The sequence below is a fragment of the Cherax quadricarinatus genome, chromosome 49, assembly GCF_038502225.1.
Source record: "Cherax quadricarinatus isolate ZL_2023a chromosome 49, ASM3850222v1, whole genome shotgun sequence".
Lineage (NCBI taxonomy): Eukaryota > Metazoa > Arthropoda > Malacostraca > Decapoda > Parastacidae > Cherax > Cherax quadricarinatus.
This window is the reverse complement of record NC_091340.1, coordinates 16,508,099-16,524,670: the sequence shown is the minus strand read 5'-3', so window position 1 is coordinate 16,524,670 and position 16,572 is coordinate 16,508,099. Positions and strand designations below refer to the sequence as shown.

The window sequence follows — 16,572 nt, the reverse complement described above, 5'->3', positions numbered from 1 at the left end:
CACTATTTAGAGGAGGTTAATATTTATACAGTGGACCCTCGATTATCGCAATTAATCCGTTTCAGAGTGACTAAAGCTGAATTTGACGATTTCCAAATTCATTTTCCCCACAAGAAATAATGTAAATCCAATTAATCTGTTCCAGACACCCAAAAGTATTAAAAATAATTTTTTTTACATGAAATATACATTTACCTACACAGAAAACTGAGACATGAAGACTAAAACAATAACATGACACTTACCTTTACTGAAGACTCTTCTTAGTGTATTGAAGACAGGGAGAGGATGGAGAAATTACGGTTTGGAAGGGGAATCCCCTTCCATAGAGACTTCAAGTACCAAGTTCTTTTCTGGGGTTACTTACCTTCTTTGTTTTTTTAATGCCACTAGGACCAGCTTGAGTGTCACTGGACCCTGTCACTCAAAATGTGTTCCAGAGAGGGCTGTTTCTGGTGTATGTTAGGAACTGTGGTGGTGGCAGGGGTGTGTTGGGAGACAGGACAAGATAGTCCTTCAATATGGCACTAATATCAGCTCTACGGCTTATTTATCTAGCACAATTCATCTAATATGACATAATAAACATTAACATAGAAATGTGATATACACACTAGAATGAATAAAATATGTCACTGCGTATGTGATGAGTGTTGTGTTTGTTGTTGGGTGTACAAGTGCCACTGAATGATAAGCCTCACATGGTGGTGATGGCGGCAGCAGAGGCGGCGGTGTTAGTCAATAGCCCTATATGCCTCCAACAACATTGGAGGAGTCAGTTTTGTGCTGTCCTTTTTCTATCGATTAATCACTTAACTTACTTGCTATACTATTAATGCTACACTTTATCGTTGGCTGGCGCTATAGCCTTTATCGACTCTTGCTGCTTTAGTATCGTACACATCGCAGAATCACTGAAGGCATATTCTCCCTCTTTCTCAGCCCTTTACCGAAGGGCTGGCTGGCAGTAGGAACTTTCTTTGGGCCCATGGCGGCTTATTTAGCAGTTGCAAGCACTAAAAAGAATGGAATAATACGAAATGTAGTGTATGAACACGTGGGATGGTGCTCACTGGCTGATAAACAATGTCACACTGAGTGTTGGGCTGCTGGTGCCATGCAGACGCATTTGGGACAAATGACTTACTGAGCTCAGTGACAATCAAGCCAATATTTTGACGAAAAAACTTTTTGACTTCCTAATACATATTACGAAATCCAACAACTACGATATCCGGGGGGTCCGCTATTACCAAAGAAATGCAAGTCAAGAAAGAGAAACCACAAAGGCACAAGAAAAGGCAATGCAGAATAAGCTTAATTATAAATTATAAACTTCGGGGAAAGAAATTTGTCAACTATAGTGACAATAAGAACTATCTGCCAACTCTAAAACCAATTACATGTACAAACGTTTCATATACTAACCACTCCACTAATAAGTTCCTGGAAATATTTCTGTGCATGAAGAGGAGGCATTCCAATATCTGGTTCTATCCTATCAAAGAGTTCTCCACCAGCTGCATATTCTAGGAACATGTACTGCATCGAATTCTCACGGCGACTACCTACACAGAAATAAAAGGGGAAATTAATTTAAATAATAAAATATATGACCAGCTGGGTTGTGGTTTGCATGCTGGACTGTGTGGCCGGTTGCAACAGCCTGACTGCCAGCAGCCGAGCCCTGACCCACTGCAAGGCCTGGTCACAGACCAGGTTGCAGAGCAATGACCCCTGGAACAACCTCCAGGAAGATACAACCAGAAAGGCAAGCAAGTAAACAAATACACAATATATCTAAGTTGTGTGGTACTCCATTGTGCCTCAAGCCATGTTTTGAGGAATATCATACCTTCAAGCAGTTTTAATATGGCCAAAACATTTATTCAGTGTTGCATGACAGAAAAAATCATTAGAGAAACCATACTTTTTTGTGCACTACAGTGAACATTAATAATATTGTCATGGCAAAGTGTGCCTGAGCTATTTCCAGTATTATTAATTGAATATAGGATCCTTTCACTGCAAACAAACACCTAGATATGAGAGAATGAGTCTATGCAGTAAGTGAGCACTATGTAAAAAAAATCCTGCAGCACGCACTACACGAGGAAAACAGCTTTTTTTTATTTAAAACGGCAAATCTGCTGCGTTTTTTTGCATGGTTTTTATGGCTGTATTTTTGGTCTCATTTGACAGAACGGAACATATATTACAGAAATAGACATGACTAATAGGTTTCAGGACAAAGTAGCTCAAAATCGAGCACAAAGTAGCAGAAATCTTTGATTTTTGCCAATAATCCAGTTACACAAATTACATCAATCATCCAATATGCATCCACGTGGTCAGTTTAATGTGTTCATGAATGTGCTGACATTATTTATACAATTACAATAATGCAGTATTCTGCATAACAGTAAATCTTCTATTTTTTGTGTGTAAATAAAAATTTGAAATGGAAAGTAAGTGTAATATAGTAGAGGCCTGAGGACATGACTAATGAACAAAGGAAATGTTTTAGTTCAAGGAATGTGTATTCTGAACCCTATTTGGAAATTGGCAATTTTTTACTTGTGTGAAAATGGTGTAATTACCAATTTCTGATCACTTTATTGGGTAGTTGAAACAGGTAAATGGGCGGTTTCTTGTACTCAATCGACAGAACAGAAAGAATACTAGCAATATAGCTATTACGAGTTAGGCTGACTGGAACAATGGAATTGGCTGAAAATAGGGCTCAAAGTGGGCAAAAATCGCCGCTGCATAAATATTACAGAGTGATAACTTTGCAAGAGTGTAATTCCGCAAGTTTCCCATCAAATTCCACACTTTTGATTTCATTTCCTTTGGAAAGAGATTCTCTATCATTTACAAAGAATTTCTTTTTTTTAAATTCTCTGACCCTGAGAGCAAGTTTCAGCTCAGGGGGTTCCAACCCTGAAAGGGTCAACAAATCACAATAAAGCAGGGGGGAGGTTATTTTTTATACCATTTCAGTGGTAGACTTATATAATTATTACTTTAAATATATTTAAAATGTTTATGAATTACAAAAATTGCTCCTTAAGAATTACCCAGGAAGTTAATTCCATGTACATAGGGGTGGACACTTAAACATATGTTCCTCTACTTATATTCAAGAATATACTTTAGTCTTACCATAAAATTTTATGATGTGAGGATTCTTCAGCATGCGGTGTAAACACATCTCTTTTCGTACAGCATTAGCAGCATCTTTGTGTTTAATAAGGTCAACTGTCTTCATGGCAACAGCCTCACCAGTATCTTGGTTGATAAGCAGCTTTACTCTTGGGGAAAAGAAGAGTTTTCTGTATTTCTAACTGTATTACATTCGTAAACATGGGTATTATATTTAATGAAGATTAACTATGATTGTATTTATGGTAAAGTTCAAAATTTATAAATCTTATAGCATTTGGGAAATGGGTAATTGGGTTTGAGCAGAGAGTGCAGCTCTAAGTCCTTTCATCAATGTCCCTTCAGCACCAAGGCACCCTCCTTAAAGGGATCCATTACTCAATGAGCAGAAAACAGTAAAAATTGATAATCCAAAGCTCTTCGAACATTGAATTTCATCACACCTAATAAAGTTTTACTAGAACTTTATTAAAGACAAAAGGAATTGGGTACAGTGCCTGCACTCTGAAGGAGGGGTGTAAATGTTGCAGTTTAAAAACTGTAGTGTAAAGTACCCTTCTGGCAAGACAGTGATGGAGTGAATGATGGTGAAAGTTTTTCTTTTTCGGGCCACCCTGCCTTGGTGGGAATCGGCCAGTGTGATAATAAAAATAATAAAAATAAAAAAAGGAATTGGTTAAACGGTTTACACTTCAAGTGATGGCCTGCAACAGCTTCACCACAAGATCATTCAGAGATTACCTTGGATTTGATGTGCTGGTGAGAAAATTATAAAATATCCTCATCAAACTCTTAAACCCTAGACCACCTTCCATCTACATGTTTTTAAATGCCCTAAACCAGCCTAGTTTGATATTCTGTTATACCATCAGGTAGCATGAAACTTCAAAATCTGAAAAAAGAAAATCTTTGAATGGGTATTCTTAAGATAGAAGCATTTTTTTTTTTACATTACCAACTCTATTATTTACATCCATGTCCTGTATAAAAATGTGTAATATATCACCTACCTTAACCCTTTCAGTACTGATCCCATTATATCACCACTTTGAAGCCATGAGCTCAGTTCACTCAGATAAGATGCGAGTGGTAAAGTTGGACCTAGATGTGAGAGAATGGGTCTATGCAGTAAGTGTGCACCACATAAGAATCCTGCAGCACGCAGTGCATGAGAAAAAATGCAGCAGTGTTTTTGGTTTAAAAGAGCAATTTTGCAGTGTATTTTCATACGGTTTTTATGGCTGCATTCTAGGTTTCTTGGTCTCATTTGATAAAATGAGATACAATACAGGAATAGAAATGATTCTGATTAGTTTCAGGACTGAAAGTAGCTTGAAATTGAACTCAAAGTAGCAGAAAAGCTCATTTTTGCCAATATTCCAGAAAAACAGTGGAAACTCTGGTTATAAACTGATGCACGCATGAACAAAGATCACTTACTACTCTCAGGTGACTTCAATATAAATCTCCTGCAAGACCAGGACCCACACGTTACTGAATTCACAAACACAATGAGTAACTGTATGTTGCTACCAACAGCAACAAAACCTACAAGAGTTACAGAGACTAGTGTTTCCCTACTTGACCACATCTGGACCAACACCATATCCCCTTTAAAATCAGGCAGAATTACAGATAATACCACAGACCACTACCCTACTTTCCTCATAACAACTCTTAGTAAACTACCCCAAGACACTACTAAAGTCACCTTCAGACTTCACAATGAGGCAGCCATTAATAACTTCACAACAGCAGTAGCAAACATTGACTGGCACACTGAGCTAGAAATCTATACAGATATTGACGAATGTATTAATAATTTTCTAAAAAAGACCCAATACCTCTATAACAAGCACTGCCCTAAAAAAACTAAACAGATGACAGCTAAGAGACTGAACAGTCCCTGGCTAACACCCAGCATTCTCAAATCCATAAATACAAAACACCAATATGAAAAACAGTACAGAATGGGTCACATAACCAGAGACCAAACAAAACGTTACTCGTCAATCCTAACCAGCCTGATAAGAAAGGCAAAAAATTGTATTATGAGAACAGATTATCCAACTTACGAGGTGATATAAAAAAGACCTGGAAAACCCTATCAGAAATTCTGGGAACAAAAAAGATATCACGAAATAGCGCAATAAAATTAGCAAAATCAGATGAACCCCAACTCCCACCAACAGAAACAGCAAACAGACTCAATGATTTCTTCTCCACTATAGGACAAAACCTTGCCAATAAAATCCCAAGCTCAGATACCCACCAAATGACTACCTCACCGGCAACTACCCGAACACACTGTTCCTAGCTCCGACTAACCCATACGAAGTCTCCCTTATTATCAACGCACTAAAAAACAAGGCAGGATACTTAAATACCTTACCACCCTTTATATACAAAAAAGTGTCACAAGTGCTATCACCAATCATTGCAACACTCTTCAACAAATCCACTGAATCCTCCACCTTCCCTACAGTACTCAAAATAGCAAGGGTCACCCCGATCCACAAAGGAGGAGACCAAATAGAGTTGAATAACTATAGGCCAATATCCAACTTACACCCCCTCTCAAAAATCTTCGAAAAATTAATTCATAAACGAATCTACTCGTACCTTATCTCCCAAAACATACTCAACCCCTGCCAATTTGGATTCAGGCCAAATAAAAATACTAATGATGCTATTATACACATGCTAGAACATATATACACTGCAATAGAGAAAAAAGAAGTCCCACTGGGGATCTTCATTGACTTACGTAAAGCTTTTGATACAGTTGACCATGACTTGCTCCACGTAAAATTGTCGCACTATGGTATAAGAGGGCACTCCCTCAACTACCTCAAGTCATACCTCAGCAACAGAAGCCAATATGTGTACGAAAATGGGGCAAACTCTTCTGCACAACCAATTACAGTTGGTGTCCCACAGGGAAGAGTCCTTGGCCCTCTTCTCTTTCTCCTATACATAAATGACCTACCAAATGCTTCGCAATTGCTCAAACCCACACTATTTGCAGATGACACTACATATGTCTTCTCCCACCCGAGCCCAGTCACGCTAGCCAATACTGTAAATACCGAATTACAGAAAATATCTACCTGGATGAGGACTAACAAACTTACACTAAACATTGACAAAACCTACTTCATTCAGTTTGGTAACAGAGCTACAGATGTCCCTCTTAACATAATGATAAACGGATCACCTATCACAAAGCTAACAGAGGGAAAATTCTTAGGAATCCACCTTGATAATAGACTCAAATTTCATACACATACAACAAATTTCTAAGAAAATTTCCAAGACTGTAGGCATACTATCGAAGATACGTACTACAGTGGACCCCCCGCATACCGGACGCCTTGCATAACGGACAATCAGCATACCGGACGCTTTGATCGCTAAAATTTTGCCTCGCATACCGCCCAAAAACCCGCTCAGCGCCCTTCGTCCGAGACGCGTCCAATGTGCGGCCTGAGCCACGCTCACATGTTCCGCCGGTGGCATTGTTTACCAGCCAGCCTCCGCGGTAACATCCAAGCATACAATCGGAACATTTTGTATTATTACAGTGTTTTTGGTGATTTTTTTCTGGAAAATAAGTGACCATGGGCCCCAAGAAAGCTTCTAGTGCCAACCCTACAGCAATAAGGGTGAGAATTACTATGGAGATGAAGAAAAAGATCATTGACAAGTATGAAAGTGGAGTGCGTGTCTCCGAGCTGGCCAGGTTGTATAATAAACCCCAATCAACCATCGCTACTATTGGTGGTACAGCTGCTGCTGCTGCTGTACCACCGTCAGCTGCTGCTGCTGTACCACCGTCAGTTGCTCCTGCTGCTGTAGTACCGTCTGCTGCTGCTGAAGCATCGTCTGCTGCTGCTGTAGCATCGTCTGCTGCTGCTGTAGCATCGTCTGCTGCTGCTGTAGCATCGTCTGCTGCTGCTGTAGCATCGTCTGCTGCTGCTGTAGCATCGTCTGCTGCTGCTGTAGCATCGTCTGCTGCTGCTGTAGCATCGTCTGTTGCTGCTGTACCACCGTCAGCTGCTGCTGCTGCTGTAGCATCGTCTGCTGCTGCTGCTGCTGTAGCATCGTCTGCTGCTGCTGTAACATCGTCAGTTGCTGCTGTAGCATCGTCTGCTGCTGCTGTAGCATCGTCTGTTGCTGCTGTAGCATCGTCTGTTGCTGCTGTACCACCGTCAGCTGCTGCTGCTGCTGTAGCATCGTCTGTTGCTGCTGTACCACCGTCAGCTGCTGCTGCTGCTGTAGCATCGTCTGCTGCTGCTGCTGTAGCATCGTCTGCTGCTGCTGTAACATCGTCAGTTGCTGCTGTAGCATCATCTGCTGCTGCTGTAGCATCGTCTGTTGCTGCTGTACCACCGTCAGCTGCTGCTGCTGCTGTAGCATCATCTGCTGCTGCTGTAACATCGTCAGTTGCTGCTGTAGCATCGTCTGCTGCTGCTGTAGCATCGTCTGTTGCTGCTGTACCACCGTCAGCTGCTGCTGCTGCTGTAGCACCATTGTTGGTGTGGCTTATTGAGAATACCAAGAAACAATTAACCCCAGAGGATTTGCCACCCAGGATAGCCCAAAAAAGTCAGTGTCATCGAAGACTGTCTAACTTATTTCCATTGGGGTCCTTAATCTTGTCTCCCAGGATGCAACCCACACCAGTCGACTAACACCCAGGTGAACAGGGAAAATGCCTGGAACTAGTGCTCATATTGGTGAATTTAGAGCCAGCAAAGGTTGGTTTGAGAGATTTAAGAATCGTAGTGACATACACAGTGTGATAAGGCCTGTTCTGGAAGAAAATACCAAACAGGACCTACAGTACTCAGGAGGAAAAGGCACTCCCAGGACACAGTGTCTCATCAGTCATTGCTGCATCTTCAATAAAGGTAAGTGTCATTTATTCTTCATTTAGTAGAGTAGTACATGCACAATATATATTGTGCATGTACTACTCTACTATTGTGCATGTATCCTTCTCTTTGTGTGTAGGAAAATCTATATTTCATGTGGTAAAATTTTTTTTTTCATACTTTTGGGTGTCTTGCACGGATTAATTTGATTTCCATTATTTCTTATGGGGAAAATTCATTCGCATACCGAACATTTCGCATAACAGCCAGCCCTCTTGCACGGATTAAGGTCGCTATGCGGGGGTCCACTGTATGTTCCACAGTCAGCCCTCCTGGCCCTATATCACTCTCTTATTTACCCCTATCTCACCTATGGAATTTGTGCATGGGGCTCAACAACAATTAACCATCTCAGACCACTAATTACCCAACAAAAGGCTGCAGTTAGAATAATGATAAATTCTCACTACAGGCAGCACACTCCACCAATATTCAATACACTAAACCTACTCACCATACAAAACATCCACACTTATTACTGCACCTATTACATACATAGAACACTTAACTCTGATATTAACCCTCCCCTCAAACATCTCCTTGCCAACCTCAACAGAACACATGACCATAACACAAGGCATAGATCACTCTTTGATGTTCCTCGTGTCCATCTCACACTATGCAAAAACTCAATGCACATAAAAGGCCCTAAAATCTGGAATTCATTACCTGTAAATATAAAAGAAACACTACCTGTTTATAAATTCAAGTCTCTTCTCAAAGATCACTTACTCACCCAAAACCAAATAAATACTGAATAACTGAACCTTATAAATTGTATATCTTAAATGTTTCTCACAATTATATCACATAAATGTTAAACCTAAAACCCAATCTAACTATTATTTTTTAAATACACTACCTAACAGAATACTCCATACGACTGAATGTACAACAATGCATGCAACCATATGACCTGTCTTTGTAATACTCACTTGTGCTTTATAGTAATCTGTTTACATTAATGTTTTATCACTGATTTCATCATTGCTTAGTTAATCTTAAGTTAATTTTAAGCCAGCCCGTAATGCTATGCATAGTATAAGTGGCTTTGGCATGCTGCTCTTATCTGTATTTTTTTGTACCTCTGTATGTGTGCTCAAATTGTAAATAAATAAATAAATAAATAAATAAATAAAAAATAAATAAACACTTCCAAACACTAACAAATCAGTTCACAAAAAAAAATTCACCAAATTTGTGTATTTACATACAATACAACAAGGAAATTAGGTTCAAGTCATGACCAAATCGGGTCGCAACCAGAGTTTTGGAACAAATTATGGTCATGACTAGAGGTTCTACTGTACACAAATGACATGTCCAATATGCGCCCAACTGGTCAGTCTAATATGCACTGAAAAATACACAAGCATTACAGTGGACCCTTGGGTAACGATGACATCGGCTAGCAATAAAATCGGATATCGATGTGTCTTTGCGTAAATATATTGGCTCCGTCAATGATGAAAAACTCTGTTAGGGACATTCGTCCTGAACTCGTCAGCCTCTCTGTCCGGCCTGAGTGCCTCAGCTGCCCTGCCTTCAGCTAGTGTGCCATTCTTTACAAGCCAGGGCAAACAGTTCCATGCATACATTTGATACATTTTGTATTATTCCATTGTTTTTAGTACTTGTAACTGCTAAATAAGCCACCATGGGCCCAAAGAAAGCTTCTAGTGCCAACCCTGTGGTAAAAAAGGGTGAGAAATACTATCGAAATACTATTGTACCACGGTCAGCTGCTGCTGTACCATGGTCAGGTGCTGCACCGCAGTCAGCTGTACTACTCGAAGATGTGGAGAGACTGTTGTTGGTGTGGCTTAACGAGAAACAATTACTGAGAAATGATTAACCCCAGAGGGTTAGCCACCCAGGATAACCCAAGAAAGTCACTGCGTCATCGAGGACTAACTTATTTCCATTGGAGTCCTTAATCTTGTCCCCAGGATGCGACCCACACCAGTCGACTAACACCCAGGTGAACAGGAAAAAATGCCTGGAACTAGTGCTCATATTGGCGAATTTAAGGCCAGCAAAGGTTGGTTTGAGAGATTTAAGAATTGCAGTGGCATACACAGTGTGATAAGGCATGGCGAAGCTGAAAAATTCCAACCCCAACAAGTCCTTATCCTGGGTTACTTCCTTCCTTTGTTTTTTAATGCCACTAGGACCAGCTTGAGAGTCACTGGACCCGTCGCCCAAAAAAGTGCTCCAGAGGTGTCTGGTTCTGGCGTATGTCAGGAATTGTGTTGGGAGACAGGACAAGATGGTCCTTCAATATGAAACTAATATCAGCTGTACGAGTTATTTATCTAGCACACTTCATCTAATGTGACTTAATAAACAATATTAATAACATACAAACACAATATATACTCTAGAATGAATAAAATATGGTATTAAGAATGTCACGAGTGGTGGTGTGTTGTTTGTTCTTGGGTGTATATGTGCCACTGAAAGATAAGCCTTATATAATGGTGGTGAAAGCAGCAGCAGAGTTAGTCAGTACCCCTATATACCTCCAACAACAATGGAGGAGTCAGTTTTATGCTGTCCTTTTTCTATCAATTAATCGCTTAACTTATTTGCTACACTGTTAAGGCTACACTATCGCTGGCTGGCGCTGTAGCCTTTTTACACTCCTACTGCTATAGAATCGTACATATTGCAGAATTGCCAATAAAGGCACATTCTCCCCTTTATCTCAGCCCTTTACAAAATGGTTGGTTGGCACTAGAAGCTTTCTTTGGGCCAATGGTGGCTTATTTAGCAGTTACAAGCACTAAATAGATCAAAATAATACAAAATGTATCGTATGAACGAGTGGGATCGTCCTCACTGGCTGGTAAACAATGGCAAACTGGCTGTACATGGAGTGTCGGGGCCACTCAGGCCCTGACACGAAAGACTTACACTGAGTTCAGTGATGTTCACCGAGCCAACATTTTGACGAAAAAGTTACTTATTCCGATGACAACTTAATTCGGGGGTCCACTGTACCATGTTTCAAGTCCCTTCATGCAGATACAGCTGCTGTACCAGGAATTTTACACAGAATAATTATTATACTTAACATTTTATATCCTAGTTTGCTGAAATAATATTCAGATAACTTCCAATAGTGTAACACATTCACACCTTGTAATTTTTTTTTTTCAACATGTCAGCCATCTCCCACCAAAGCAGGGCAACCCAAAAAAAATAAAACACTTGCACCATCGTTCACACAATCACCGTCTTTGTAGAGGTGCCCAGATATGACAGTTTAGATGCCACTCCAAACAGCCAATATCCCAAACCCCTCCTATAAGTGCAGGGATTTTACTTCCCACCTCCAGGACTCAAGTCTGGCTAACCAGTTTCCTTACATCCCTTCACAAAATATTACCCTGCTCACATTCCAACAGCTCATCAGGTTCCAAAAACCATTCATCTCTATTCACTCCTATCTAACATGCTCACACATGCCTGCTGAAAGTCCAGGCCCCTTGCACATAAAACCTCTTTTACTCCCCTCCCCCTAGCTTATCCCTCCTCCCCTCCACTAGAGATTTATACACCCTCCAAGTCATTTTGTTTTGCTCCATCTTATCTATATGACCAAACCACCTTAATAACACCTCTTCAGCCCTCTGAATAATATGTACTCTTAACTCCAGACCACCTAATTTCCACACTACAAATTCTCTGCATAATATTTTTGCCACACACTACCCTTAGACACAACATCTCCACTACCTCCAGCCTCCTCACTGTAACATTCACAACCCATGCTTCACACCCATACAAGATTGTACTCTTGAACATTCCCTTCTCTAACTCCATGGATAACGTTTTTTTGTCTGCACAGAGAGTTAGAGGTATTGGGAAGATGGAGGGAATATTTTGAGGAATTGTTAAATGTTGATGAAGATAGGGAAGCTGTGATTTCGTGTATAGGGCAAGGAGGAATAACATCTTGTAGGAGTGAGGAAGAGCCAGTTGTGAGTGTGGGGGAAGTTCGTGAGGCAGTAGGTAAAATGAAAGGGGGTAAGGCAGCCGGGATTGATGGGATAAAGATAGAAATGTTAAAAGCAGGTGGGGATATAGTTTTGGAGTGGTTGGTGCAATTATTTAATAAATGTATGGAAGAGGGTAAGGTACCTAGGGATTGGCAGAGAGCATGCATAGTTCCTTTGTATAAAGGCAAAGGGGATAAAAGAGAGTGCAAAAATTATAGGGGGATAAGTCTGTTGAGTGTACCTGGTAAAGTGTATGGTAGAGTTATAATTGAAAGAATTAAGAGTAAGACGGAGAATAGGATAGCAGATGAACAAGGAGGCTTTAGGAAAGGTAGGGGGTGTGTGGACCAGGTGTTTACAGTGAAACATATAAGTGAACAGTATTTAGATAAGGCTAAAGAGGTCTTTGTGGCATTTATGGATTTGGAAAAGGCGTATGACAGGGTGGATAGGGGGGCAATGTGGCAGATGTTGCAAGTGTATGGTGTAGGAGGTAGGTTACTGAAAGCAGTGAAGAGTTTTTACGAGGATAGTGAGGCTCAAGTTAGAGTATGTAGAAAAGAGGGAAATTTTTTCCCAGTAAAAGTAGGCCTTAGACAAGGATGTGTGATGTCACCGTGGTTGTTTAATATATTTATAGATGGGGTTGTAAGAGAAGTAAATGCGAGGGTCTTGGCAAGAGGCGTGGAGTTAAAAGATAAAGAATCACACACAGGGTGGGAGTTGTCACAGCTGCTCTTTGCTGATGACACTGTGCTCTTGGGAGATTCTGAAGAGAAGCTGCAGAGATTGGTGGATGAATTTGGTAGGGTGTGCAAAAGAAGAAAATTAAAGGTGAATACAGGAAAGAGTAAGGTTATGAGGATAACAAAAAGATTAGGTGATGAAAGATTGAATATCAGATTGGAGGGAGAGAGTATGGAGGAGGTGAACGTATTCAGATATTTGGGAGTGGACGTGTCAGCGGATGGGTCTATGAAAGATGAGGTGAATCATAGAATTGATGAGGGAAAAAGAGTGAGTGGTGCACTTAGGAGTCTGTGGAGACAGAGAACTTTGTCCTTGGAGGCAAAGAGGGGAATGTATGAGAGTATAGTTTTACCAACGCTCTTATATGGGTGTGAAGCATGGGTGATGAATGTTGCAGCGAGGAGAAGGCTGGAGGCAGTGGAGATGTCATGTCTGAGGGCAATGTGTGGTGTGAATATAATGCAGAGAATTCGTAGTTTGGAAGTTAGGAGGAGGTGCGGGATTACCAAAACTGTTGTCCAGAGGGCTGAGGAAGGGTTGTTGAGGTGGTTCGGACATGTAGAGAGAATGGAGCGAAACAGAATAACTTCAAGAGTGTATCAGTCTGTAGTGGAAGGAAGGCGGGGTAGGGGTCGGCCTAGGAAGGGTTGGAGGGAGGGGGTAAAGGAGGTTTTGTGTGCGAGGGGCTTGGACTTCCAGCAGGCATGCGTGAGCGTGTTTGATAGGAGTGAATGGAGACAAATGGTTTGTAATACTTGACGTGCTGTTGGAGTGTGAGCAAAGTAACATTTATGAAGGGATTCAGGGAAACCGGCAGGCCGGACTTGAGTCCTGGAGATGGGAAGTACAGTGCCTGCACTCTGAAGGAGGGGTGTTAATGTTGCAGTTTAAAAACTGTAGTGTAAAGCACCCTTCTGGCAAGACAGTGATGGAGTGAATGATGGTGAAAGTTTTTCTTTTTCGGGCCACCCTGCCTTGGTGGGAATCGGCCAGTGTGATAATAAAATAAAATAAAGATACCTCCATGCACCACTCGCCTTTTTTCCTTCATCAATTCTATCGTTAACCTCGTCCTTTGTAACCCCATTTGACAAATCTACTCCGAAATATCTAAACACGTTCACTTTTTCCATACTCTCTCCCTCCACTGTGATAACCAATTTTTCTTTACCTATCTCACTGGATACCCTCATCATCTTACTCTTATTTATGTTCATTTTCAACTTTCTTTACACACCCTTGTACAGGCCCGTACCTATTCTAAAATAAACCTTATCTTCATGCTAAAAAAAATTAAGTTTCATAACTTTTTTGACATATTGGAAGATGTCGGTCTTGTTGCCCACATAAATCTAAAAATATTTGAGATAGTTCAGAAAGGTACATGTAAACTTGTAAAGCAATCATTCTATGTTTGTTGTGAAAATCAAGTCAATTCAATCATAAATAAAGATGGATTCCCCCTAAATAGGTAAATAAGTTACTTTCGAGATATAGGCCGAAGCGCGCGGCACCCCAGCTGCCTGGGAAATAATTTTTTTCCCCGAAAAATTCGCTTTATTTTACACTTTTTGCGTGACCTACAAGTGTTTATTACAGTTAACCATTGTAAATTCGTTTTCTCTCATCACTTTTAAGAGATAACAAAACTTCAGGGGATACACCGATAGAAATTTTTCCCTCTTGGGCATCATATTATGCTATATATTTTTTTCGGTGTGCTTTTTATGTTTATATGCTATTATAATATTGCATTATGTCATAATAGATCAATTGTGATAGATAAATAAGCCTTATAATTGATATTAGCGTGGGTATGGAATATTTATGGAATATTTTGTTGGCTGGAGGTGTCGGCCATTTTGGGTACTATACCCAGGGTACCTGACTGGTTACTTGACCATATTAGCTCCGCCCGCTCGGGCATGATCTCAGACAGTGAATTTGTATTATATTAGACGAAGATATACAAAAACGATAAAAATAAGGGGGAAAAACGTAAACAAAGCCGCGTCAGCGCTTCTTACGCAATATGAAGCGTCAGCGCTGTCACCATGCCTGTTATAAATGGCTGTAATTCCTTTTAGAAACATCGTACAAGGATAATAATTATACCAGAGTGTAGCCAGAAAGTTCAGCTATTTTTTGGTAACAATAACTCCATTTTCATATTTTTTCAAATTGTTTTTTGCTCCGCGCGCGTGAACCTGACCGCTCCCTTAAAGTAAAACTGACAAGTTTTCAACATTAGTCACAATTTTACCTGAAATGCTGTGCATCCTATGGGCTTTCCTAATGTATTTTTTGTATACACAACAATTTGAAATAAAAAATCTGAATCGGGTATTAAATGAATGTAATCTTTGCAATGCCAGTTGGATAGATTGAGAAAATAATAATGAAATAAGGATGATAGAATTTAATGTAATAACTGCTATGTGGAAGACAGCAAAATCAATACTGAAGCGATAAAATTATGCGACACAAAGGCATGTAAGAAGTTTCATATAATATATATTTTTTTTTTTTATTATTATCACACTGGCCGATTCCCACCAAGGCAGGGTGGCCCGAAAAAGAAAAACTTTCACCATCATTCACTCCATCACTGTCTTGCCAGAAGGGTGCTTTACACTACAGTTTTTAAACTGCAACATTAACACCCCTCCTTCAGAGTGCAGGCACTGTACTTCCCATCTCCAGGACTCAAGTCCGGCCTGCCGGTTTCCCTGAATCCCTTCATAAATGTTACTTTGCTCACACTCCAACAGCACGTCAAGTATTAAAAACCATTTGTCTCCATTCACTCCTATCAAACACGCTCACGCATGCCTGCTGGAAGTCCAAGCCCCTCGCACACAAAACCTCCTTTACCCCCTCCCTCCAACCCTTCCTAGGCCGACCCCTACCCCGCCTTCCTTCCACTACAGACTGATACACTCTTGCTCTTGAAGTCATTCTGTTTCGCTCCATTCTCTCTACATGTCCGAACCACCTCAACAACCCTTCCTCAGCCCTCTGGACAACAGTTTTGGTAATCCCGCACCTCCTCCTAACTTCCAAACTACGAATTCTCTGCATTATATTCACACCACACATTGCCCTCAGACACGACATCTCCACTGCCTCCAGCCTTCTCCTCGCTGCAACATTCATCACCCACGCTTCACACCCATATAAGAGCGTTGGTAAAACTATACTCTCATACATTCCCCTCTTTGCCTCCAAGGACAAAGTTCTTTGTCTCCACAGACTCCTAAGTGCACCACTCACTCTTTTTCCCTCATCAATTCTATGATTCACCTCATCTTTCATAGACCCATCCGCTGACACGTCCACTCCCAAATATCTGAATACGTTCACCTCCTCCATACTCTCTCCCTCCAATCTGATATTCAATCTTTCATCACCTAATCTTTTTGTTATCCTCATAACCTTACTCTTTCCTGTATTCACCTTTAATTTTCTTCTTTTGCACACCCTACCAAATTCATCCACCAATCTCTGCAACTTCTCTTCAGAATCTCCCAAGAGCACAGTGTCATCAGCAAAGAGCAGCTGTGACAACTCCCACTTTGTGTGTGATTCTTTATCTTTTAACTCCACGCCTCTTGCCAAGACCCTCGCATTTACTTCTCTTACAACCCCATCTATAAATATATTAAACAACCACGGTGACATCACACATCCTTGTCTAAGGCCTACTTTTACTGGGA

At 40.7% G+C, this 16,572-nt stretch overlaps 1 protein-coding gene across 8 annotated transcripts in view; it reads right to left on the bottom strand.

Moving 5' to 3' along the window:
* Positions 1-16,572, bottom strand: part of grp (serine/threonine-protein kinase grp) — a 202,113-nt gene that overhangs the window by 126,494 nt on the left and 59,047 nt on the right. For 6 of the 8 annotated variants that reach the window (XM_070095218.1, XM_070095216.1, XM_070095222.1 and 3 more), the window contains 2 exons: positions 3,166-3,314; positions 1,429-1,568 (listed from right to left, as the gene is read on the bottom strand). In XM_070095218.1, coding sequence (XP_069951319.1) covers positions 1,429-1,568; positions 3,166-3,314 — 289 coding nt within the window. Of the gene's footprint in view, positions 1-1,428; positions 1,569-3,165; positions 3,315-4,175; positions 4,243-16,572 lie in introns of those variants that run through there. The other 2 variants (XM_070095220.1, XM_070095215.1) reach the window with 2 other exon arrangements.